The sequence below is a fragment of the Pipistrellus kuhlii genome, unplaced genomic scaffold (genome assembly GCF_014108245.1).
Source record: "Pipistrellus kuhlii isolate mPipKuh1 unplaced genomic scaffold, mPipKuh1.p scaffold_m20_p_9, whole genome shotgun sequence".
NCBI classification, from domain to species: Eukaryota; Metazoa; Chordata; class Mammalia; order Chiroptera; family Vespertilionidae; genus Pipistrellus; species Pipistrellus kuhlii.
Genome location: NW_023425595.1, coordinates 26,511,443 through 26,536,218, shown reverse-complemented (window position 1 = coordinate 26,536,218; position 24,776 = coordinate 26,511,443). Strand labels below are relative to the sequence as shown.

The 24,776-nt window shown below is 46.8% G+C and overlaps 1 protein-coding gene across 5 annotated transcripts in view; it reads right to left on the bottom strand.

Annotated features, from left to right (window-relative positions):
* The window catches only part of GALNT18 (polypeptide N-acetylgalactosaminyltransferase 18), a 283,370-nt gene that overhangs the window by 76,066 nt on the left and 182,528 nt on the right, over positions 1-24,776 (bottom strand). For all 5 annotated transcript variants that reach the window (XM_045578125.1, XM_045578124.1, XM_036426687.2 and 2 more), the window contains exons 4-5: positions 4,327-4,510; positions 2,540-2,737 (exon numbers count right to left, since the gene is read on the bottom strand). In XM_045578125.1, coding sequence (XP_045434081.1) covers positions 2,540-2,737; positions 4,327-4,510 — 382 coding nt within the window. The remainder of the gene's footprint in view (positions 1-2,539; positions 2,738-4,326; positions 4,511-24,776) is intronic.

The window sequence follows — 24,776 nt, the reverse complement described above, 5'->3', positions numbered from 1 at the left end:
CTCTGATTCCATATCAATGAAATAGAATCAACTCTATAACCTCACAGGATGAAATTAAGTATTGAAATCCTCTGGAACATAATTGGTACTCAAAAGATCTTTTTAAAAGATGCACTTGCCCGTTACAAAAGCCCAGAGAATCCCCTCTAAATCATGGTGACATAAGACATCAGCCCAGCAGGTGGGCAGAGTGGGTACTCAGCTTTTCCCTGAGCATTCCTTCAGTGCTGAACTGAGCTGGCACTGCTGGACATTCAGGACGGAGCCTTCCCCATCTGGCCAGACCCAGTGAGGGAAAGAGCACAGCCACCTCAGGCAGTCCATTACCTATTAACCAGCGGGGGTATTAAGTGGGCTCAATCAGTCTGAAACTTGTATTGATTTATACCTTGTCTCATTCCCCCCCAAATTAGAAATATTGTAGCTTACAATAAAAATGTAAAACACAATGGAAAAGAAAATAGATAAGTGTCTGAAAAGATAAAAAAAATTCATCATGAAGTTGGGGGCTAGTTAGAATGCATGTGCGGCATTAGGTCCTTCTTCACGGTTCGTAAAGTGGATCCACAAAGTAGATTCTGAGCTTCCGGGGGGGCTGAGCTGAACGTGAACATACCTGGTCTTAGAAATAATATTTTCAGGCCCCATGTGGAAATATCATACTAATTCCTCAGGGATAGAAAGGCTTTCTTTGACTGGCAGTGAATTTGAAAGAAATCTCTTCTGTCAGTCTTCTTTAAGAGGTCAGTCACTTCAGGACGCAGTGAAAAGCCATCTCAAAGACACACCTGCAGAACGCAACAGAAGGTACCTCTGGGCCCTTCCTGCAGCTTATGCCGTGTGTGGACAAAGCACCGAAGTACAGCCCAAGGACACAGGGGCCCAGGTGGGCATGATACATTTATATAACCCACAGCTTTCTGCCGGGCTGTCTTTATCTAAGGATAAAACCAGGAATGTTTTCTCCACTAATATACTTTCTCCCAGCCAAGGTCTTGCTAAGAAGCAGGGAAAGGAAAATTGGAGAGTGAGACGCTATTTTTTGTGTGTGAAGGACCTAGAATGTGCATTTCCAGAGACCAGGCTGAAGCGACTAACACCGGTGCTGGCTTCTGTAAGAATGCTTGTTACATGGTGGCGTATTTCCCTCCAACAGTCAACAGACCTGGGGCAGAATTCAGCCATCGCAGGCCGGAGCTCAAGGGTGGGGGACTATGGGGATGACAACTAGGCATGGGATTGAACTGACCTGGGTTTGGGTCCTGGCTCCACTGGCCAGAGCCTCTGGCAGGGCCATTCTCCTTGGTCAGCCTTACTCTCCTCTTGTGAACCAGGGATGACACAATGAACCAGGGGTGTCACCAGGTTATGGTGAGGAGCAAATAAGACCATGTGGGTAAAAGGTCCTTGCACACAGGGGCCTCCAAATAACACAAAATTGTGGCAGGGGCCTAACAGATAGGTAGTAGAGATGAGCACAAGAGAGCCAGGTGGAATTCTCTTCCATCCTGTTTTAATTATAAATATAATGTGTGTGTTTTCTTCTGGCAATCACGCTCTCTCAATTACATTTTTCATAATCTTCCTTCCTCATGTAATACAAAGTGACATCAAGTGTCTAATCTCTCTCATTCCAGGTACTGTCCCCTAGGCACCTTCTGGTGTGTCTGTGCATTTAACAGGCAGCCCCTTTGCAGGGAGCACAAAGGCGCCTGATCTGTGATTAAGCAGGCGGAAACAAGGGCTTGTGGGCACGGCTGTTTCAGGAGTCCTGATTCATAAAACAGGCTGCACAGGGGAGTCATTCGGGGGGTCTGTGAAAGTAGCAGCAAAGGCTGAAAGGGTTTGGGACCTTTGAAATGCAGTTTGAAGCTCCTTTCTTCTGAGTCCTGAAGGATAAGCTCAAACATCAGCAAGGCTCACTGGGTGCGGTGAGGTCTGCTCCTGCCCCTCCTTCCCTCCAGCCTCGCGGCCTCAGGCTGCTCCCTTTGAACCTGCTCTGTGCTCAGGAACTCACTCTGCTCCCTCACATATGGATGCCTCCGGCCTGAGCCTGCGATCTCCTACTTGCCCTTAGAAACAAGGGCAGATGCTACACTCTCAGCGAAGGATTCTCCCTACTTTCCTTGCGGTTTCCACCAGTGTGGTGGAATAATTTGTTATTCCAATTACTGTGTCTGTCTTTACTCGACTTCAGGATTTTGCTGGCAGGAATTGAATCTTAATCATTCTGGATCCCAAGCACCCAGCGTAGATAGTCGTTGGCTCCCAGCAGGTGCCCCACAGTGATGTGTTGGAATGAGTAACTGTGAGCCTCTGAATGAATCTGGGAGCCATGGCTCTTTGAAAAGAGACCACAGAGCCGGTGAGCAGTGACTGGAGGTCACCTGTAATTCCTTTCCACCACTGCTCATCTCACTCTACCCCCAACTCCCCAAACCCATAACGGGACCGGAGTTTGGGGAATAAGGGTTGTGCTGGGAGGGGAGCTCTTGCCCTGGAGGACGAGGCAGAGAGATCACAGGTAAGGATGCCATACCTGATTGGGGCAGTGGAGTTCTCCAGCTTCCACCATGCCTTGGGGGGGTTTAGGTAGCGGCACCACAGCTCCCAGTCAAAGCCCTGGGCTGCCAGCGGGTACTCTTCTATCTCAAAGTTGTCATACTTGATGTTGTCAAATGATGGTGAGATGATCCGCTTCCGGTTCTCCTTTATGCGGGTAAGGACAGGTTCGGCCCTGAGCAGGAGGATGGGAGGGAGGGGTTACTGCCTCCAAGGTGAAGAAACACCAAATTGACAGCTCCTAAAGCTCCCTCCCCTGTGGAAAGAGCGCTGCTCTCCTCCTGGGAAGGGGCCCTAACAGCCTCCCACCCCATGCTTCTGGGCTGGCAAGAGGCCCAACCACTTCTCTAGCACCTTCTGGGCTGAGCTGAGAGATTCTTAGTGCCTTACATCCTTGGGTCTGCTTGCTTTCATTTTTTTTTTTTTTTCACTAGAAAAAAAATCAAGACCTAAAGAAAGAAGAAAGAAACAGATCTGAGGTCCCCTGGGAAGCTTTCAACATGGGCTTTGATTTTGCTCAAATTCAGCGCATTAACTAGGAAACTGAGGCAGATGAAGATGGTAGAGACAGGAATGAGAACAAACATCCTTCATGCTGCCTGGATCCTTCCGTTTGTGTCCCCGCAAACCCCACCCACCCCACATGTTTGCCTCTGCTCAAGGAGAGGTGGCAGGTCTGGCTTCCAGGGAGCCAGAGGCCCCCTTATGGGCAGCACACAAGTAAAGTGTTTGCAGAGAGTAATGATAAGCTTCTCATTAATAATGAATTGTTGCATAATTGTTTATTTAAATCAGCTTGAAATAGTAAGAGTCCCACTCCTCTCCTGGCTATAAATCCAACAAAAATGCCTTATAAATAGTCACAAATGGCAAGCAGGGACTTCAGCTGTGAAAAACGGCCGCATTGCAACCTTAATTTGGCCTGTTATGTAAAAGTCTGCCTAAACCCAGGCATGCTGCGTGCACGCCCGGCTGCTCCTTCCTGCTAAATGGCCCTCTTCACCCCACTCCAGAGCGGCAGGGTGGCACCCGGAGTCTGGGAGGAGAGCAGACCCAGCGCCATCAGGCATAGTGGTCAGGAGGGGGGTACCCTCAGCCATGCCCAGTGCCTGGTCCTCCCATGCCCAGGCTCTCTGCACAGTCACACACAGTGGGCCACAGACACCCTCTGGCCTGGAGGAATGTCAGTAGCAAGTGCTCCACCCTGCTCGGATGACTCTATTGAAGGCTTGTGTGTGTTCTCTTCCCCCTCACAGCAGCCCTGACCAGAGCAATAAAGGTTTCCTGAGACCTAGTATCACCAGGAGAGAAAATCTGCCATACTGAGCTACCACTGACCTAGCTTTTGGGGAGCTGAGGCACTGGCAACATCAAACCACCTTAGCTCCCTCTGCCCACTAGGCCTTGGCTTGTCGGTGTGGTTGGGCTTCTGTCTCATGTCTGGTCCAGCTCTCACTTTCCTGGGAGTTGCAGCCCTGTCCCTAGCCCTTTGCCCATAGCATTTACCCTTCTGCCAGGTGATGTCCCTGCCATCCAGAGTCAAGCCTCATGTCACCATATCCTTTAGACACTGTGTGTTGACCCTATTGACCCTTGGCCCTCCCCCACTCTGAAGGGCAAGCCCTTGCCTAGTCACTCACACACCCACATCTCACCTGTTCCCAGAATTCTCTGCTTACCCCCATATGATTGAGATCTCAGCATGCTTTGCACCCCTCTGAGTCAAAGCTCCTGGACCACCCTCCTCTCCTTTTGGGCACTTACCAGCCCACATTGAACTCCACATGGGCATCGAAGAGTGCCACCACAGGGGCAGTGGCCGCCCTCCAGCCGCTGACCCGGGAGCGGATGAGGCCCTCCTGTTTGCTGTGGCGCACGACTTTGATGAAGCCTGGCTTCTGGCCATTCACCTTGTCCACGTACTCTGTCAGCTTCTCCTTCAGCTCCTCTGTGGGGGAGAAAATGTATTGTTAGCATAACGGGAACGATCAAAACATTCCCCCTGTTGTGGAGAAATGACCCCCAGAGAGAGGGTCCATTCCTCTCCGGGTCTTCCTTGGTGTTCCAGTGCAGCTCAGATTTGAAGGGTAAAATAGAGGTGAAAATAGCATTTATGGATCCCAGCAACTTGCATAGAATCGCATGCCTACACACATTGACGATTTAATCTTTACAAGGAGCCCATGGGAAAATAAGGCTCAGAAGGGTTTATGAACTTCTCCAATGTCAATGAGAGGTAGCGTGTGCTTTTAAGCAGGCTCTAATGGTGGCAAAAAATACATTCTTCCCACCAGCTCCTTCCCCCAGGGACCTCCACAGTCCTCCCCCAATCCCTAGGGAAAGCTGCATCTTCGGAGATGGCTGCCCAAGACCCACTCCTGCTAGGTCTCCATCTCTCCGGGACGTGCATGACCAGGAGCTGTGCCCTGTGAGCAGCTGCATTGGTTTGCTGCCTGCTGTTGCTGGGCCTGGCTACACATCAAGTCCCCTGCTTCTTCATAACTGTAAATGGGGCCTGAGCAATCGAGCAGGGCCCCTCGCCTCTCCACTGGGGAGAGCACAGCATCCACGTCCATTGTGTGCTCCACAGCAGCGCAGGCAACAGCTTATGAGGACCCTGTTCCCCCAAATGATGACCTGAATGGGCCACATTCTCCCACCTGTGACCACAGCTCCTCCCCAGAACTTGAAGCTCACTCTTTTCCTGTGTTCTCAGCACCTGCCTCTCAACGACCCTTCCTCCCATCTTCTCAGCCAGGCCCTGGACAGACCCACCTGGGCTGAGCCTCCTTATCAGAGAATAAATGGTAGGAGCTCCGTGTCCCTTGGTGCCCAGTCTGGGCCCCTCATGTAAGCAGCCCACTAGGCTTGAGAAAAGGGCACAAAGCAGCTGGCAGATGCATGGTAGGTATGTCCCATGGCAGCAGCAAAGTGAAAATAGTCACAAAAATTTGTCAAACAATTTTTTTTAGTAGGACAGTGGTTAGAGTCAACAACACCGCATTGTATGTCTGCTTTACTAAACCAACTCTGGATGTCCTTGAGGAAGTTTGGGTGGAGTGGGTTTATTAGGTCTAGTAATAATTAATGTCGTTTTCTAATACTTTTTTAAATCGAATTTATTTAAACAATACAACAAAATTTAATCAACAATATAGTTGCCGTTGTTTTCTACTACTTGTGCCCAATGCTCAGGAAGCATTTTAATCCCTCTGTTGTAAAATTCTTGTGATTTTGATGCAAAAAATTTGGTCAATGCATTTTTGAGGCATTCTTCATTATTACATTTTTTTCCAAGAAGAAAGTTTTGCAAAGAACGAAACAAATGGTAATCGGAAGGGGCAATATCAGGAGAATATGCAGGTTGAGGGAGAACTTCCCATTCCAACTGACGCAGTTTTTCAGCAGTGATTCTTGCAGTATGCGGTCGTGCGTTATCGTGGTGAAGAATTACGCCCTTCTGATTAATCAGCGCGGGTTCTTTTTCTCTTAAAGCTTGGGCTAACCTTTCCAATTGGGCACTATACACTGCACTTGTAATGGTTTGGGTAGATGGTAAAAGTTCATAATGAAGAATTCCTTTAAAATTCCACCAAACACACATCAGTTTTTTCGCATGCAAGTCAGGTTTTGGCGTGGGCTGCATGCAGAGCCTCATTTTTGTCCAACCATTGAGGCCACCTTTTCAAATTAACATACAGCACCCATTGTTCATCTCCGGTAACAATTTGCTCTAAAAACGGCAAACAGTTTTGACGAGAGAGGAGCGAACTGCAAATTGTGACTCTTTGATTACGGTTGTTGTCGGTCAACTCATGAGGAACCCATTTTCCAAACTTTTGGACTTTGCCAAGGGCACGCAATTGATTGGAAATTGTTTTTTGTGAACAATTTAAAGTTGTCGCAAGCTCTTGTTGGGTAATTTGAGGATTTTGCACCAAAAGAGCTTGAAGAGCTTCTTGATCAAAATTGGACACACGGCCTCGACCACTCTTGTCATCTAACGAAAAATTTCCCTCGCGAAATTTCTCAAACCAATGCTGGCATTTTCTGGCGCTAACTGCATCTTGACCAAGAGCACTACAGATGTTTTTTGCAGCCTCACTTGCTTTTCTTCCTAATTGGAACTCGTAAAGCATGCAGTGCCGAATATGCTCTTCATCCGCCATCTTCTTAGCCCTAGTTTTGCAACAAAAACCAAACCAAACACAAACTTTTTCAAGCAAAACTTGTTAATTGCACTTCACACATTCTGTAGATACCACGTGTTTGAAGGTTATGTCAATACAAGTCAACGCCAAGCAAGATTTTAAACGAATGTTTAAAAACGACATTAATTATTACTAGACCCGATATTTTGCATATGGGAAGGACATGAACTTGGAGTGACTATAGGGTGAACTGTTATGGGTTGAATTCTGCCCCTCCCCCCAAAAATATGCTGAAGTCTAACTCCCCGTACCTCAGAATACGACCTCATTTGGAATTAGAGTCTTTGCAGATTTAGCTAAGTTAAGATAAAGGCATTAGGTCCTAATTCAATATGACAGACGGGTACGGAGTTAGGCATGCACAGAAGGAAGACAGGTGAAGCAGACACAGATAAGGTGCCATCTGCCAGCCAAGGAACACCTGAGGTCACAAGGCACTAGGAGAGAAGCCTGGAACAGACCCTTCCCTACCACCTTCAGTGGGAGCATGGCCCTGCCTACTTCTCTAGTGTGCACTCAGGACTGAGAGACAATAGATTTCCGTGTTCACAGCCACCCTGTTCGTGGTGCTCTGTACTTTGTAGTCCTAGAAAATTAGGTTGTTATGAGGATTAAGTGGAACTGATGTATGAAAAATGCATAACCCATAGTAAATGCTAAAAAAAAAAAAAGTTAGCTCCCTCCTTCTGTTTCCATCACTGGGAGTTGTAAGGGATGGAGATCCATCTCTGGTTGCCAAGGCCTTCTTCATAATCCCTCACCCAGAACCATCTCTTCCTCCTCTGCCTTGACCCCAGGTGAGACGTCTGCAAGCAACAAGGCCATGGTGGCCAACCAGAAGATATGAACGTGCGCAAGGGCCTCATGCGAGGAGGACAATGAGGCATAATGGGCACTGCCAGAATGGTCAGCCTTCCTATAGACATAGACTTCAAATCCCTTTGCACATGAAACTGCCCAAACCAAAGGCCTGGATGGATAGTACCCCTGCTTGAGCTATCAGCGCAGAGGTGAGGAAACTGGGCATCCAAGGCAGAAATGCTGAGAGGGAGGCAGGAGACTCTGTTCCTGGACAGCTACTAACCTGCTCTGTGACCTTAAGCAACTCTCTACAAATCCCAAAACCTCAGAGTTAGTTGGACAGAATATAAAAGTTCGTTTTGAACCAATTACCCATCAAAGGTGTGAACCCCTGTCTATCCTGATGAGCGATCCTCCAGCCCATCCAGTGACAGGGTCATTCCTCATGGGGCTACTCCAACTATGAAATATTCTCTTTTTTTTGCCCTCAAGTGCCAGGGTAAATCAACCTTCCACTCATTTGCCCAAGCCTTATTTTGTGGCCACAGAGGGCAGACCACGTCCCTCTTCCATAAGACAAGCATTTTGAGGTGAAGACCACCCTTCAGGTCTTGCTGAGGATTTCTTTAGGTCAAACATCTTTAGTTCCTCCTCATATTTCCTCATATATCATGAGTTCAAGGCCATATATCATATTGAACGTCCCACTAAATATGTTAGTTTTCTCTAACATCTTTAATCTATGCACCTAGAAATTGGCCTAATACTTCTGGAGTAAATTGGGCTATACAGAATAGAGGGAACTAATCACCTCATATATCCCAGACTCTATGCCCCTATCTTGTAGTTTAAGGTCACCTTACCTTTGCTTACTTCAGACTGAAAGTGAGTTTACTGGAAACAAACACCTACAGGTTCTCTCCACATGGTGCTGCTAAGTGAAGCCTCTTCATCCCATCTCTTCATGTGTGGATGGGAGCATGTATTCATGCTTGTGTTTGTGTGTGCACATGCATATGTTGAACCAAAACATAGGGTTGTATGTTTACTTCTATTTAATTCACTTTCAAAAAGATGGATATTGTTTATCCAAAGTCAAAATGTTTCCCTGCCTGATTCTGTTATCCAATATCTGCTGTCTAGCCCTTCTATTTTTCCAGCTTCCAAAAGTGATGAGCCCATGCACTTAATTCTCATTCAAGTCATTTTTTTAAATGGTCCAGATCTAGGGCCAGTGGGGGCTGTCAGGCATTCTCATTCCAGCCCAGAGAAAATCCAGTTGACTTTTGTGCTGCCACCAACACACTGTACAGCTCACTTTAGCTGATTTAAAAATGACCCCGTGATCTCGGATTGAACAGCTGACAGGGAGGCCCGGGAATGCCACTGCCTCACAAATGTCAGGAAGTTGGCCTCAGAGCAGCATAACTCAGTGTGCCCCGTGCATCCAGGTCTTCATGTATGGTTGACAGGAGGCCTCTTAAAACGCTATGTCATCACTTCAAAGTCCACCCCTCATATGTCCTTCTTGAGAACGTTAAATAGAGAGCTCATAAAGCCCGATATTTAACAGCTCACAAAGCCTGATATTTGTAGAATATTTGGAGTGAGAACTGGGTGGTAACTCACTCCACAGGTGAGAGTTGCTGCCTGTGGGGACCACTTCTATGGGACAGCACTCTGGATGACTGCCCCCAAATGACCCCCCAAGACCCCCACCTCTCTGAATTCAGAGCTGTGCGTAGCTGCCTCGCACACTGACTCTGGGCTGACCGTGTCACAGGGTTCAGCAGGAGGGACCTCCTGCCAGTCCCAGGCCTTGGGAGGCGTGTGGCTTCTGCTTTCCTTCTCTGGCTGCCCTAAGTGAGGAAGCCGGAGCCAGGCTCCTTGTGGATGAGAGGCCCAGAGAGGCCCCAGCCATTCAGTACCCCACGGAGGTCCCAGACATGTGAGTGAGCCACCTCGGATCTTCCGGCCACGGGCTGTCTGTGAACATAGGGAACCCGGAGGACATCTCATAGAGCAGAAAGGAACTGCCTTTATTGCAGAATAAGGGCTCCAGCCTTATTGCAGAATTCTTGCTATTGAATGGTTGCTGTTTTAAGCCATTAACTTCTGGGGTGGTTTGTTAGACACAAAGGCTATCAAAACAGCATCTATTGTTCTGGTGTGAGGCCGGGGTTAAAAGAAAATTGTGAACTCCTGAGGCACAGGAAATGAATCCAGACACAGAAGAGCCAGCTAAGAAGGTGGCAGCAAGAGATGAAAAAGCTTTGTTTCTCATAGGAGCTGCTTGCCCCTTTGTAGCTCTGAGCTCTGTCAACAGTGAACTAGAATAAAAGTTTCTGGTGCATCAGCTAGAGAAAAATCCTGTTCTCAGAGAGCTACATCCCAAACAGGGGCTGCTGATTAGAAGAGAGATTTCCCTTAGCTCTAACCAAAGAACTGGCATAAAAATTTTTTTAAAGGCCTATAATACCCTGGATAACACTGGCTCAGTCTTTTCAAAACACCTTTGCCTAATAAGGTTTCCATTTTTTTCCTTCAACCTTTGTAAACTGCCAAAGCAAAAAAAATCTCAAGAGTACTTCTATATTTGTTAGAAAACTATTGTATAAGATATTGCCTATTACATATTATACATAATATGTGATAAATACTTCTCAGAACTTAACTCAAAAAGCATATAAAAAACTTTACTTACCTAAACTCAGACTCATAACCCATCATATTTACCTTTTTGCCAAGGCTGCCAGGAAGCTCAGAGACAAATATAATGACTAATCACAGGGTTCTATGAGCATTTTTGCTTCTCTAACTTTGCTAAAGATTTGATTTTCAAGTGGTAGTCTAAAAGCTACATTGTCTTTTACCTTTTTTTCCCCCTACATAAACTACCTTTCATTATTTTTGAAATATCTATAAATAACTTTTAATAAAATCTCTTCGAAGAACATGACAGGGGTATAATTGTGGAAAGAAAGGGAAGGCTTTATTTCATGTTTGTTTTAATGTGTTGAGGAAAGGGGAGGTGGGAAGTCTGCTCTCTGTGACTTTGCCAAATTTAGAATCAATGGCAGAGCTGTAGATAACACCAGCTCTAACAAAGAAATACAATTTGTGCCCTGCATGGGGTCAGGTGTTATTCTGTTTATATCGCTCCTCCAGCCCTCGCTTGCTGTCTACAAATCCCTGTTCTGCTGACATCTGGATGATGTCTGTAAATCAGCATGCTCAGGAACACTGTTCACCTCTTCGGAGGTCACAGGCCACTCCATCATCCCTATGAGGTGCCTCTTCCAGAGCCAGCTGAGTGTGGGCTTGCTTGCCTGCTCCCTCTCCTTCAGACTTAGATGCAAAATAAAAATACAAAATTCAAACAGAGCCCTTTCTTTCCTCCCTATATATGTCTCTTGTATTGCTCCCATAAAAAGCAATTAGCTCCACGAAGTCACCCTAAAAGGAACAAACTGCAGGCTGAGCAGGAGAAATCTGGTACCAATGGCTGTTAAGCTGATTAGTAAACACCTAATGAAGTACCCTTTATCTCTCACATAAAGGAAAAAGAATCAGGAAATGGATGCCCTATGGGGCTTCACTCTTTGAAGACAGCTGCATGGGCATCTTGTAAAACAGCCTACCCGGGTTTGCTATAGAGAACCAGGTTCCGCTCCTGTCCCTTCCTCACTAGTCAGGTGACCATTTCCCAGGCTTGTTTCAGGTTTGGGGGAGGCAGGAATGAAGGGAGAGGCCACCCATCATTCATTCATTCAGTCATTCACTCATTCATTCAGCAAATAGTGGCCATTCATTATGTACCAGTTACTGATCTAGATGCTATGGCAATACTGTGAATAAGACAGTCCCTTTGAGACATTAATTCTAATGGATGTTTAAAAGGTATGTGATGTACTCCACTGAGGTGGGTGAGAGATGTCAGGGAGAGAGGGAGAAGGAAAGATGAAGGGAAAAGAAAAAGAGGGGATGGAGAAAGGAAGAGAAAGAGGGGAGGAGGAAGAAAGGTGGAAGAGTAAGGGAAGAAACAGGGAGATTTTTGAAAAAGAATATCAGAAACCAATTCAGTTCTTCCAGATAATGAGGCCTCTTTTAATTAATTAATTTTATTGATTTCAGAGAGAAAGGGAGAGGGAGAGAGAGATAGAAACATCAATGATAAGAGAGAACTATTGATCGGCTGCCTCCTGCACACCCCTACTAGGGATTGAGCCAGCAACCCGGCCATGTGCCCTGATTGGGAATCAAACCGTGACCTTCTGATTCATAGGTCAACACTTGACCACTGAGCCACACCTGCTGGACAACACTGAGTCCTCTTAAATGACAGGCCTCTGGGCCTGGAATGCAGTGCTTGATGCACAACTGGGGGGATGCTACTAGGCATCAAGGCTGATGAACACCCTCCAGTGCACAGGACAGCCCTCCACAATACAGAATCACCCAGCTCACAATGTCAGCAGCACTGAGCTGGAGAAACCTTGCACAGCTCTTACACTAGTTCCTCCATACCATAGAGGATGCATTCTAAGACCCCCAAACCAACAGGCCTGGGTGGACAGATAGGATGTGGCCCTAGGTTGCTTTTTGTACCCCTGCTTGTGTTATCATTGAGGAGATGAGGAAACTGGCATCTGAGGCAGAAATGCTGAGAGGGAGGCAGGAGACCCCCAGTGGATGCCTGACACAGGAGATAGTACCAAACCCTACCACTGGATCTGATGTCTTAGACTATCCCCTATAGTTTCCAGGTGCCTCCCCCTGATACCCCAAGGCACTGCCTTTCGTCCCCTCTGCCTCCCCCGTGCCAGGCCAGTCTTGCCCTTTAGCTCAACCTGAATTAGAGTTGTCACTCCCTCCCTCCAACTGCCTGGGAAGGAAGTGTGAACATCCCCGTTGAGAAGTGCTAACAATTGCTTGCCTCCAATGGTGCTGATTTAAAGATTAAAAGCACAGCACATTTCTGTTTATTTCTCTAAGAGGGAACAGTAGCTGGTCTTCCCCAGAACAGAAGATTAACTGGCTTTCCTCTAAAGCCATTTGGGCCATTGAACACAAATGATATGTCAACACACTTTAAAGAAGAGATTATTCATGAGAATGCAATGGCTGTTGAGCTCAGCTGATCATCCACTCACCTGAGAAGCTAAAATATAAATACATGTAGATGCAGCCAGACCCCCACCTCTGGAGGATCTGGAGGGGGGTGGGGTGTCTCTGGACTCAGGTGGCCCTGTTGAAGAATGATGGTGAGCTGGGATCCAGACCAAAAGAGACCAGCCTGAGTCCTGAGCCTGGGGTTGGGTAGGGGGTAGGGGTAAGGGTTAGGGGGAGGACAGCTTTGTTTTGTGCATTCCCCTCTAAGATCACTCCAGACAAGCTGTCAAGTCCTGGGCAGTTTACAAATGTCTCCCATGTAGTTTATTCTTCTGTCCAATGCGCCTAACAGCTGCACTGCTGTCCGGCTCCTTTAATAGCTGCACTTCTTCAAAGTCAATTGATACTGAAGTAGATGTGAAATGGCCTTAAACTGTTCTCCTTACTCAGTATTTGGGGAGAGGAAAGCTCTATCCAGGAGCCCCACAGATGGCATATAAACATGGCTACCAGACCTAAGCAGAGTGGCACACTTTCCAGGGAAGTCCAAGCATTAGTTTAGTCTTAGCAAGTTAGAGAAAGTCCCAGAATCACCACCTAGTAGACAGCCACCTCTCTCTAGGCCTACACTTTTGTGATGTAGACAGGCAGGGGTGACCACAAAAACCCACAAGAAATATGCACTCCTTGCTTAGTGGTCTCCAAAGCCAGGCTCTCAGCATCTACTAACACCCTCTTACCTGCTATAAAAAGGACTTATTTTCCAAAAGGCCCTGTATTCAACAACAAAATGGTCAGAACTGGTTTCTGAATGATATAAATATGGCTCCCTGGCCAGTCAGAGATGTATTGATTGGGTGCAAATCTCTCTCTCTCTCTCTCTCTCTCTCTCTCTCTCTCTCTCTCTCTCTCTCTCTCTCGGGTTAGGCTGCCAAATGCAGCTTCTTTTTTACTATAAGGCTGATACAGAGCATTCACACAGAAGTTCCAGTTTCTCTGGGATACAACTCCCAGAGCAACAAGATCAGAATGTGACGGAAGAGGGCCTGCATTTGAGCAAGAGTTTCCCAGAGTACTTGTTACTCATCTTTGGGGTTCACAATACATCCTGCAGGGAAATCCATCCACTATGGGCCCAGGACAAAAGGCTGCCTGAACCAATCTGAGTGCTCACAGGTCCACCCGTACCCTTTGGCTCCAGGCAGGGGATTCTGAATGCTTACTCCCTCTTTGCTCCCGACACCACCACACCCCCCCAACCCCCCCGCACCTTGCCCAAGGTCACAGAGCTGGTAATCAGTCCCCCCCAGGGAGAGAATCCAACGCCCCTTCCCCCAGGGCCAGAGCTCCAGGATCTCCATTTCACTGATGTCCACAGCGAGTAATTAAAGAAATGAAAATGAGAATAATGGACTAATAGAAATCAGTTGTCTTCATGGACCGAATGACCTTGGAAAAGAGCCAGCTTGCCTTTGTGCCCCCTGGGGCCCTGTAAGGAGGAAACTCCTATGAAGTAAAGGTGGGACTGCAGCTGTGAAATTACCTAAAGGGCATGAAATATTCTGGTACTCTGATGGTTTCCAGCAGGAATTCTAGGACTTACTTAAAATCCATGACGGGTGCATCCAGGCAAAGTGGATTCTGCTGCAGCCCAGTCCTTCCAACACTGTAGGACTGGGCAGGTAAGTTACCTCCAGGGAAATGCTGGCATCAGCATTTAACAGCAGGTGAGCTCCAAGCCTAGAACGAGCCCTCCTAGTATCCCATTAGGCAAGGGGATTCCAGGAGGCCCAGTCCTTCCTATCCCCAGTTGCCCTTGGCAGTTAAGCCAGGGGTCAACTGGAATTTTTATGCTAAACTTATTTTGTGCAAGACTTGGAGAATTCAGAGTGTTGCCTAGCTTAGGAATTGAATGACCCAAAAGCTCATGGCTGAGAACAAAAGGGTTTATCACCTGAGCCCAAAAATTTCCCCCCCTCCCCACTTCTCCCCCTTACCCCCACCCCCTGCCATGGCTAGAGGGAATGATGCATCTTAGAGAACTCATAGAGTCTGACGAAACCAACAGTACAGGTCTTTTCCCCTGAAAAAAAGCATGCACACAGAAACACACACACACACACACACACACACACACACACACACACATGCACACACACACACACACACCCTTTTATCTATTTCAGGAGGATTAGGAAATCCCTAAGAGCAACCCTGATTCTCTTGGGACTATGTTAGTTCTGATTAAAACCCTTTATTTCCTTAGCTCTGGCCTTTGAAATTGTCATGCCCACCTCAGAGATCTCCTCCTGGTCTTTGCAGGGCTAACTCCCTGGGTTCAGTTTCTGTTGGAACAGCACAACCTCAGAAAGGCTTTCCTTCACCATCTCATCACCCCATTCCTCCAATCCACTCCCCTCCATCCCTACGAGTTCTATCACCTACTCTGTCTTATTTTCCTGCAAGGATTTTTAACTATCTAAAAATTATCCTATGTAATAAAAGGCTAATATGCAAACCAATCAAACCATAGAACGACTGCTTGCTGTGGTGCATACTGACCACCAGGGGGCAGACACTCAATGCAGGAGCTGCCCCATGGTGGTCAGTGGGCTCCCACAGGGGGCGCACCACTCAGCCAGAAGCTCTGAGGCAGGCTGACAGCTGGCGAGGGCAGCAGCAGTGGTGGGAGCCTCTCCCACCTCCTCAGCAGTCAGACATCCCCTGAGGGCTCTAGGACTGCAAGAAGGTGCAGGCTGGGCTGACACCCCTGCCTCCCAGTGCACCAATTTCGTGCACCGGGCCTCTAGCATTAATCTTTATTTGTCTATTTTGATGTTGTTCTAGACAAGTATGCAACTGAAATGTATGACCTAGACAGGCATGGGCTTTTTCTCTCTACTGACTTCTGGTGCTGAAACAATGCTCAGTAATGGTACAGGAGCAATAAATATTAAAAGAAACACCTTTGCTCTTATAATCCTCATCAACCATAAAGAGCTGGTAAAGAGCTTAGAGTCCTTAAAATACTGGGAAACCTTGGGGGAAATGTCGCAGTGCCTGTTGGAGAGGGACAGGCTATGTGTACCCCAAGCCTGGGCTTCAGTACACAGATTTCAAGGAGTAGATGGGAAAGAAAGTTGTGATTTCATGGATTACAGGCTTTGGAAGGCGGCCCTCAGGACAAAAATTCTGCTCGAATAACCGGCAATGATCCAAAACAGGGAGAACATAGTACAAAATCTAGAAACATCAGACCGTGGAGAACTTTTGAGGGAGCTCATATTTTTTTAAAGGTCATGTAGAGGAAGCAGAGAGGAGATTCAAAATTGCAGCTGATTGAAATCTGTAAGAACCGAATTAAGATAAGTAAGAAGGGGCCAATGGCATATGGTATGAGGACCGCTGAGAGAAAGCACAGCTCCTCCTGCAGTCATTGCCTCTACACCCATGAGAATAAGGCCGGATTTGAAGGGAAGAGGAAGGAAATTAACATTTATTAAATAACTGCTATGCTCTCGCACTAAAGTGCTTCACACATTACAGGCATTATTTAATCTGCAAAACAACCCAAAGAGGGAGCTTTTGGTATTTGCATTTCAAAGATGAGAACACTGAGGTATGGAACATGTTCAAGGCCGCCTTCAGCAGCAGAGGCTGGACTCAGATCCTTATATGCCTTTCTTCAAAGTGAGTTCCTCCCATGCCCACTAAGAGTCCAGGGTACTTAATGACTTGAAGAGGAGATTGCCTGTTCCCATGACACTTCAGTCTCCTGGCTGCGAAGACCCCCTCTTAGGGCACTGGGACCCACGGGAGGTAATATCTAAACCAATGTGGATAAGAAAGGGGCTGGATAACCAGATACACGGGTGGGGTTTCAACCCAAGCAAAGGGAAAGGATTGTTCACACCACAGGCAAAAAGGGATTTCATATCACACAGGCAAAAATCCTGTGAAGAGGGGAAGGAAGATGACCCAGGCACATAACCCAGCCTGTGCAAATCTCCTGGAAACAGAAGGAGCGTGGTGCTTACAATGGGCTGACGCCCCTGAAGCCAGCGGGGAGGGTGCCAGGGTGGAGAGGAGTGAGATGGAGTGAGAGGGTGGGAGAGGCGAACCCGGAGGAAGAGGACCTGAAAGTCATGTTCAAGAGATTTTTTTAAAATATATATATATATTTTATTGATTTTTCTTACAGAGAGGAAGGGAGAGGGATAGAGAGCTAGAAACGTTGATGAGAGAGAAACATCGACCAGCTGCCTCTTGCAACCCCCCCTCCGCACTGGGGATGTGCCCGCAACCAATGTACATGCCCTTGACTGGAATCGAACCCGGGACCTTTCAGTCCGCAGACCGACGCTCCACCGCGGAGCCAAACCGGTTTCGCGAGATTTGTTTTTATCCAAAGAGCAAGGAGCAGGATTATAAAGGGGTGGGTTTAATCGTAACTATAATGTAACAATAAGGACCATAAACCATAGTAAACTTTGAGGGTCGATGTAGTATGATGGTTAAGTGGATAGATTTAAAAAATATATATATATTTTATTGATTTTTTACAGAGAGAAAGTGAGAGGTATAGAGAGTTAGAAAAATCGGCTGAGAGAAAAACATCAATCAGCTGCCTCCTGCACAACCAAGGTACATACCCTTAACCAAATCAAACCTTGGACTCTTCAGTTCATAAGCTGATGCTCTAGCCACTGAGCAGTTGGGGCAAGTGGATAGATTTTTGAAACTATACTAGCAGAGTTCAAATCCCATTTCTCCACTTGCTCGTGTGTGGACTTGGCCGAGTTGTTCTTCCTCACTGGGCATGTGATCTAAGCTGTAGAGTTGTTGTGAGGTTAAAGAGTTAATACATGTCAACTTTCAGAAGACTGGCAGGTAATAAGTAGTCAGTGTTATCTGTTATTATGATTATTATAAGAAACATTAATTACTTACTCTGCATTAGGGACATAGTGCTAAGAGTTTTGCATGCCTTATTCAATCTGATTATGACAGTTTTAAAAAGTATGTCCATAGGTCTTTGATATTCCTCTCTTTAGGAAATGGAGTTAATTCCTTTCCCCAGAGTGTGAGCTGGAATTAGTGACCTGCACCAAATGAATAGAATGTGGCAGAAGGGGACTAGGCCGTAAGAAATACCACAGCTTAGTCAGTCTCCCCTGGATCATTCACTCTGGGGGAAGCTGGCTGCCATGTCCTGAGGAAAGATCCATGCAGGTCCTCCAGCCCCAGTCAAGCATTCAGATAAAATGCAACCTCAGCCAACATCTTGACTACAACCTCAGGATCCAGAACCATCCAGCTGAAGCACTTCTATAGTCCTGACCCTCAAAGACTGTGTGAGATAAATACATGCTTGTTGTTTTAGCCTGCTACGGCTAGGATAACTTGTCACACACCAATAGATAATTAATATAATGATGGTTAGGCAAAGTCTCCTTTCATATGTTTTAGGAAGATTGCAAACTCAAAACATCTGAGTCAAGTAATCAAGGTCTGTAGTAAACTACAAGAGAGCATGCCTAGTTAACAAAGGCATCTGCCACTCAATTCCAGCTGATCGTTAATATTTCTCAAGGGAAGCCAGAAATCTGGATATCTTGGTGAGGGATCTAATTTTTAATAAGAGTTTACAATTTTAGAAATACTGTACTGACCAAACAAAACAAGTTGCCAGAAAACCACCACTTTGAAACATCTGGACTGGATGCTTATATAATCAAGTGAAATAGCTACAAATTGAATGACTATGTCCAAAGGGATTAATTTATGGCTACATATCAGTGTAAAAGGGGTTTTTAACAGCAGGCAAAAAGCACTGTCTTTAGTCCCATCTGGATGTATATTTTTTCTCAGTATCTTAGACAAAGATAGAGAAGGTAAGCCCATCAAACTTTGTAACTGATAAGATGGTGGGGAGGGGTGGGGGGAGAAGATGGTAATAGATTTTTAAAAAATTTTAAGAGACCCGGGATCGGTTTGGCTCAGTGGGTAGAGCGTCGGCCTGTGGACTGAAAGGTCCCGGGTTCGATTCCGGTCAAGGGCATGTACGTTGGTTGCGAGCACATCCCCAGTGGGGGGTGTGCAGGAGGCAGCTGGTTGGTGTTTCTCTCTCATCGACGTTTCTAACTCTCTATCCCTCTCAATTCCTCTCTGTGTAAAATCAATAAAATATATTAAAAAAATTTTTAAGAGAAAATGATGTGTCAAATTTAACAATATATAATTTGACAGACATAAAACTGGAAGCACAGACATAAGCCTGTGCCCCAAACTCAAGTGCACCAGATAGAGTGGCAGCCAAAATTTACATGTTGGCCTTGAGGCAGCCCATATGGAAGGGATAGGTGAGATATGCCCATTAGCCTTGAATGGATGGAGAAGGTTCCAGAAGCAGAGAGGAGGAAGAAGATGGACCAGACACATGTAGTCTCAAGGGAGCCTGGCAACAGGTGAAGGGCTGGAGGTCCTTCCAGTGGTCAGTATTGGTGGTCAGTATGAGTTTGCATGTGGTATCTGGGACAGGTATAGATGGATCCCATTCCAGGAGGTGTATAGACAACAACTGTTGACAATTCAGAGATGGACTTCCCAGCAGAGAACATGGCCCATCTATCTGGACTGGGGGCCAGGGGTTTGGACAAGCAAGAAATCAGTTACAACTCAGTTACAAAGGCCAGCATCCAAAAAACAAGTTGGAAACACTTGCCACTGTCATCCTCTACCTCAGGGGTCTTCAAACTTCTCTCATTATGAGAATCACCTGGTGGAGGTGTTAAAACACAGATTCCCGGATCCCAACTATAAGAAGTGCTATCAGGAATCTGTGGTTTAACACCTCCACCAGGTGATTCTCATAATGAGAGAAGTTTGAAGACCCCTGTCTACCTTATGCAGGCGTCTTATGTCATTAAGGTGCAATGGGAGGGGAGGAAGAGAAGGAGACCAGATTAGGTCCATGATGATGGGCACCTGGAAGCCGACGGAGGATTCATAGTATTTGGCACCTGGGTAGAGTTCTCAGGCTTCCATTGGGTCCATTCTTAAATATGCTTCTCAACCTGGCTTTGATGTCACCAGGAATATCTGTGCTGTCACCTGGCTAATCCTGACTGAGAGTGGCTGGATGACCATGGATGGAAGAGGTCTCAGCCCTTTTCCCATTCCTTACTAGTTCTTTTGTAATGGAACCATGTGATGAGTATATACCACCGAGTTACTGATCTACAAACCTTTAAACTTTCCCAAACTCAGGACAGAATTGGCTCCAGTGCCTGCAGAGGGGCTAAGCACCCACTCCTTACTGGTTGGAGGTAGGCTAGTTCTTGGATACAGGACACAGGAAGGCAGTAGTAGTGAGCTGAGCCCAGAGAGGACTGCTGGAGTGCAATCATGACAGATGCAAAATGGGTTGGGCATCCTGGGTTTAGGCCGTCACATAATGGGGGACAGTTCTGAACAGGGGCAAGACTCTTCCAGCCATGGGGTGTATCCTAGGAAATGGGGACACAGGCTGGAAGTGGTCAGCTGTATACTCATCTTGGAGATGACCAGTAAGGGCAGCAGAATTCCCACAAACCAAAGCTTTCAGGCCACTTAAAGTAGTCACAGGACACTTAAGCTCCCTTTTCTCTTTTGCTTGTCGAACACCTAATTTAAACTCTCAGAAAGTCCTCCCTCACTGAGCCTAAAAAGACTAGGCTGGAGGCCCTTCCCCTGAAGCCAGGTGTTTCCCAGTCTGTCTCCCCCTCTGGACGGTAAGACAAAGACACCTGTGCCCACAGCTTGTTGTTGAGCTCCAGTACCCTGCACTGAACATAGCGTAGAGAATGTGACCCAGAAAGGCTTTGTGAAAAGAAAGAGGAATGGTTCACTCTTGTCTCTAGGAGGTGAGTGCACCTAATTGATGAATTCTTTCTATTGCTTTTATCAAAGGCCTTCTTTGGAACCACTTAAGGGACCACTGGCAGGATTGGAGAGCTATTCACATTCCTCCAGGTTAACACCCACATCCCCTTAAAGTGCTGATTAAGTTTGTGGGAAATAAACAGCAGGTAGGCAGACTGGTCTGGCATTCTAAAAGAATCTCTGCCTGACCCACTGCAGGTCTCCAAACCCCTTACAGTCAGGGAAAAGGGTGCTTCCAGATCCTCTGCAATCCAGAAGAAAATCAGGAAATCACAATGTGCTTGACCTCAGAGATTCAGGGTTGGGAACTCAGAGCAAAGAAAACTTAACTCCCTTTCTAAGTGAGACATGAAGAAACAAATACATCAACTTGGACCAACCTCCTGAATGTGGCAGATAGAGGGGAACCTTGCTGTTTTTGTCGGGGAGCACAGTGAAGATTTAGGCTGCAGGGTGAACTCCCTGCAGGCTTCGATGCTGAGTGGCCTCAGCTGGCCTGGTCCCAGCACTTTGTCCTGAAGGCTCAGACCCAGTCCTAACTGGGCTGCCTCTTGTAATGTTGGGAGAGGCTGCGTGGGAGCCACTCCGGCCTCCCCTTTGACATTAGGAGCATAAAACACATCTTCTAGGAACAAGAATACTGGTGTCCCTCTACTAAGGAATAGCTCCTCTTGTTGAGCAAATATCTCATGTTAACATGTTTAATATCACCATTTAAAAACATAAACAAGAGGACCAGTTTGCTTTGTATACAATAGAAAAAGCACATTGAGCAAACTTATTGAGAACCTATTAAATGCCAGGCACTGTCCTAGACACTGAAGAGACAGTCTCAAGGAGTTCCCAGCCCAGTAGGAGACAGACAACAGCTAAACAGACTCCATTCTAACTGGTAAGTGCCACAATAGAGGTAAGATCATGGAATTCCCTACAACGAACTCTTCTTGAGAAGAAGGAGGACTTTACAGAAGAGATGGCATCTCAGCTGGGCTTTAAGGGATGAAAAGGAGTTTGGATAAAGGTGAGGACACCCTACTATATGGAGGAGCAGAATGTACCAAAGCCGAAGAATATGCAATGAATTTACGTATTGAGCAAATGGCATGTAATCACAGGTGGCTGGCACAGAATCTTCCATGTGTAGAGAATTAGGCTGAAAGGCTGGGAAGCAAATTGTGGGGCAACCAAAGAGGCACGGCATCATGGTTGTTTTATGTCACCATGGGAAGGCTACCTTTCAATGCATCTATTGATGGAGATTGCCTTTAAATGACCCAGAGGCAAAAAGGCAAATGGGCTCAGTAAAAAGATCAAAGTTGATCTTTGTCTGGGAAAATATCTGGGACATGACTACCTACTATAACCTGTTAGATATTTAATTTTCAAACCATCTTTTGTGGTTATCTTAGGTCTCTGGGTTTGCAAGACTGCCACACAGGCCTTTCCTGAGCTTGTCAGGTTAGCATGTGGCTTTTTTCTTTCACAGCTACATGCACAGAGAAAGACACATATGCAAGAGTCTAAACCACAGGGTTAAAGAGACATGCCCACTCAGGTAAAAGTCACGTTTCTTTCTTAGCAAATAGCACTCTTTACCATCACTACTGGGTGAATCTTGCCTTTTTCCTCTGGGGAAATGTTAACTTTCTCTCTCCACTCTGATAGCTTCCAGGCATTGAAAAGACTTTTTCCAGCTCACAGATTGGGTCGAAGGAACCCTCAGAGGGTTTGCACTTGTGGTCTTTCTTCAGTGATTCTCTCTAATTTTCCTAAGGAAAAAAGATGACGCTTCCCAGTTCTGCAGACTCAGACGTGCATGGTTTTTCTTTTCTTTTGCATGGTTCTCTCTGCTCTGAGGCTAAGAAGGGAGAAGCCCCATACCAAGGCGTTCTGTGCACAAGTCCCCCTCACCCCGAGCCACTGAAACCTGCCTCACTCTCTTGACTGTCATCATGTTCCTTCCAAAGTCCAGCCATATCAAACTCACCTGAAAAACTATTTATTTCACTGGTCTCTGTGGAGGAGATAACCATTGTCTTAGTTTTATCTTAAGAACATTTTAAATACAAGTGGAACAAAACCAAATGATTTTTAAACAATGATACAGTGATTTCCTCCCATGTCTCCTTCATAGCCTAGAAAATGAGAACAAAGAAAGGGAATACAAAACAAAGGAGATAGTTTCCTGCATTCCCCTCACCCCGACCATCTCCCATCACAGAGCAGGAGGGGAAAAGAGTGATGGCCAGTACCTGCAGCCAAGTCTCAGGACTGAGGACACAGAAGCAATAAATAGCCAAGTTAGTCTTTTACTCTATCACACCTCTTTAAGGAATGAGAAGGTTTCTCTTTGAAATGCACCTGTGTGGGGAGGGTGAGTATGGGAGATGAAGCACAGCTCCATAAAGTTCTGTGGCTCAGAGTTCCTTCCACAGTTAGCCTGGGACCCCTTTCCTCCTCTGCCTTCTGCGATAGGCCTCAGGCTGGCAGTAGAGTGAGGGTCCGCTGAGGGCTGGATTAGGCCGGATGTTCAGGTTGAGGCCAGAGTGGTGCTGAAGTCATGGCTGATGGAGTCACCAGGGTGTAGTCAGGGTCTGGATCAGGTTGGGGGGGTGGGAGGAGTCGGGCAGATGGTTGTGCTCAAGGAGAAACTAAGGTCAAGTTGAAGTCAGAGTTAGGTTGAGGGATTAGAGCTAAATAAGGCAGAAGTGCACTTGAATGGGAATATGGCTTTGGGTAGTAGAGTTTGAAAACTGGGTTAGGTTTGGATAGCGCCATGGTTCCAGAGGGTCAGATCCACCTTGCGCCTCTAACACTAAATGTTTGGCCCACTCCCCTCGGGGCTGTTTGAACCTTAACTCTCTCAGGGCCCAGGGCTCATGCCAAGGTTTGAGTGTTTCAGTTCTTGCTCCTGTCCCTCCTGCCTCCCATATTTCGCAGGCATTAGCTTTTCCCTTGGGGAATAAAAGTAGCTGAGTTGAATCCAGCAGGTACAGCCACTTGTCTTGCCCATCTGCAGATGGATGGTGCTGGCGGAGGCCTGGGCACTGACGCCGAGGGTCCCCTGGGAACCCAGTGATCAATGCCGCCCCATTTCCCGGAGCAGAAATAATTGGTTCCGTGTTGTGCATGCATGCACTCCTCTTGACACTCACTCCATTCCAGAAGGAAAACCCATCTTGTAAGGAGCCTGTGAGAAATGGAGCATTCTCCTCCTGCTCCCAGGCAAGTGGGGGGCGTTAGCTAATCATTTCCCTGGCGTCTCTGGGCACGGGTTCCTTGGAAGAGCCAGGCTGCCTGGAAGTGACTCTGAATGTTGTTTTCTGGGTCCTGCCCACCTCACACCGCTCCCTGGGAGGAGGGGCCAGGAGTTAGGGACAGAAGTCTTCTACCCCACGGTGAGCAGTAGGTTGCAGCTGCTGGCAGCAGGGTGGGGTTCTGTCCATACCATCCACGGCCACTGGACTAAAGGATCATGAGCAGCCTCTCCCCTTTCAACAGCATGAGAGCACTGTGCCCACCAGACCTATTCTAAGCAGCCATGCCACTGCTTAGATGGGCTGTTGTCTGCTGGGCAAGCTGTCCTCCCCAAGTGCTGGGCAGTAGGCCGGATCAAAGCCTTTCTCTGCCTTGACTGAGGGCAGGGAAGGAGGGGGTATAATGCCAGGTTATGATTCCATTTGGAGATTTCCAGAAAGAGGAAGTTCAGAGAGGAGAAAAAATGTGATCTGACCTCCTAGCAACAAGGGGTGACACATGAGGGTGGTTGAAAGACTCAGTAGTTTCTGCTTCCAGAAGGGAAGATCCAGAATGTCCAAAGCACTTCACAAACCAAAAGGCAAAACTTGGGACTAGTGAGTAGAAATGACAACAAGGTAGATTTCTTCTTTACTTGAAAAGGCACGTTTTTGTTTTTTTGTTTTCAGAGCCATTCAACGGGAGAATGAGCTCCTTTGTGAGGTACTGAGTTTCCTCTGACAGGAAATAATCAAGCAAAGTGGGAACTAACATAGCAGAAGCATGGTGTCCAGGATTCAGGTTGTGGTGAAGGATTGGATAAACTGACCAGTAAAGGCCCTTTCTGTGGGACAGTCTGAGAAAGATGTCCAGATTCAAGGTCAAATGCTTGACTACAGGTCCTACTTGGCCTTCTGCTTACTTCTCCAT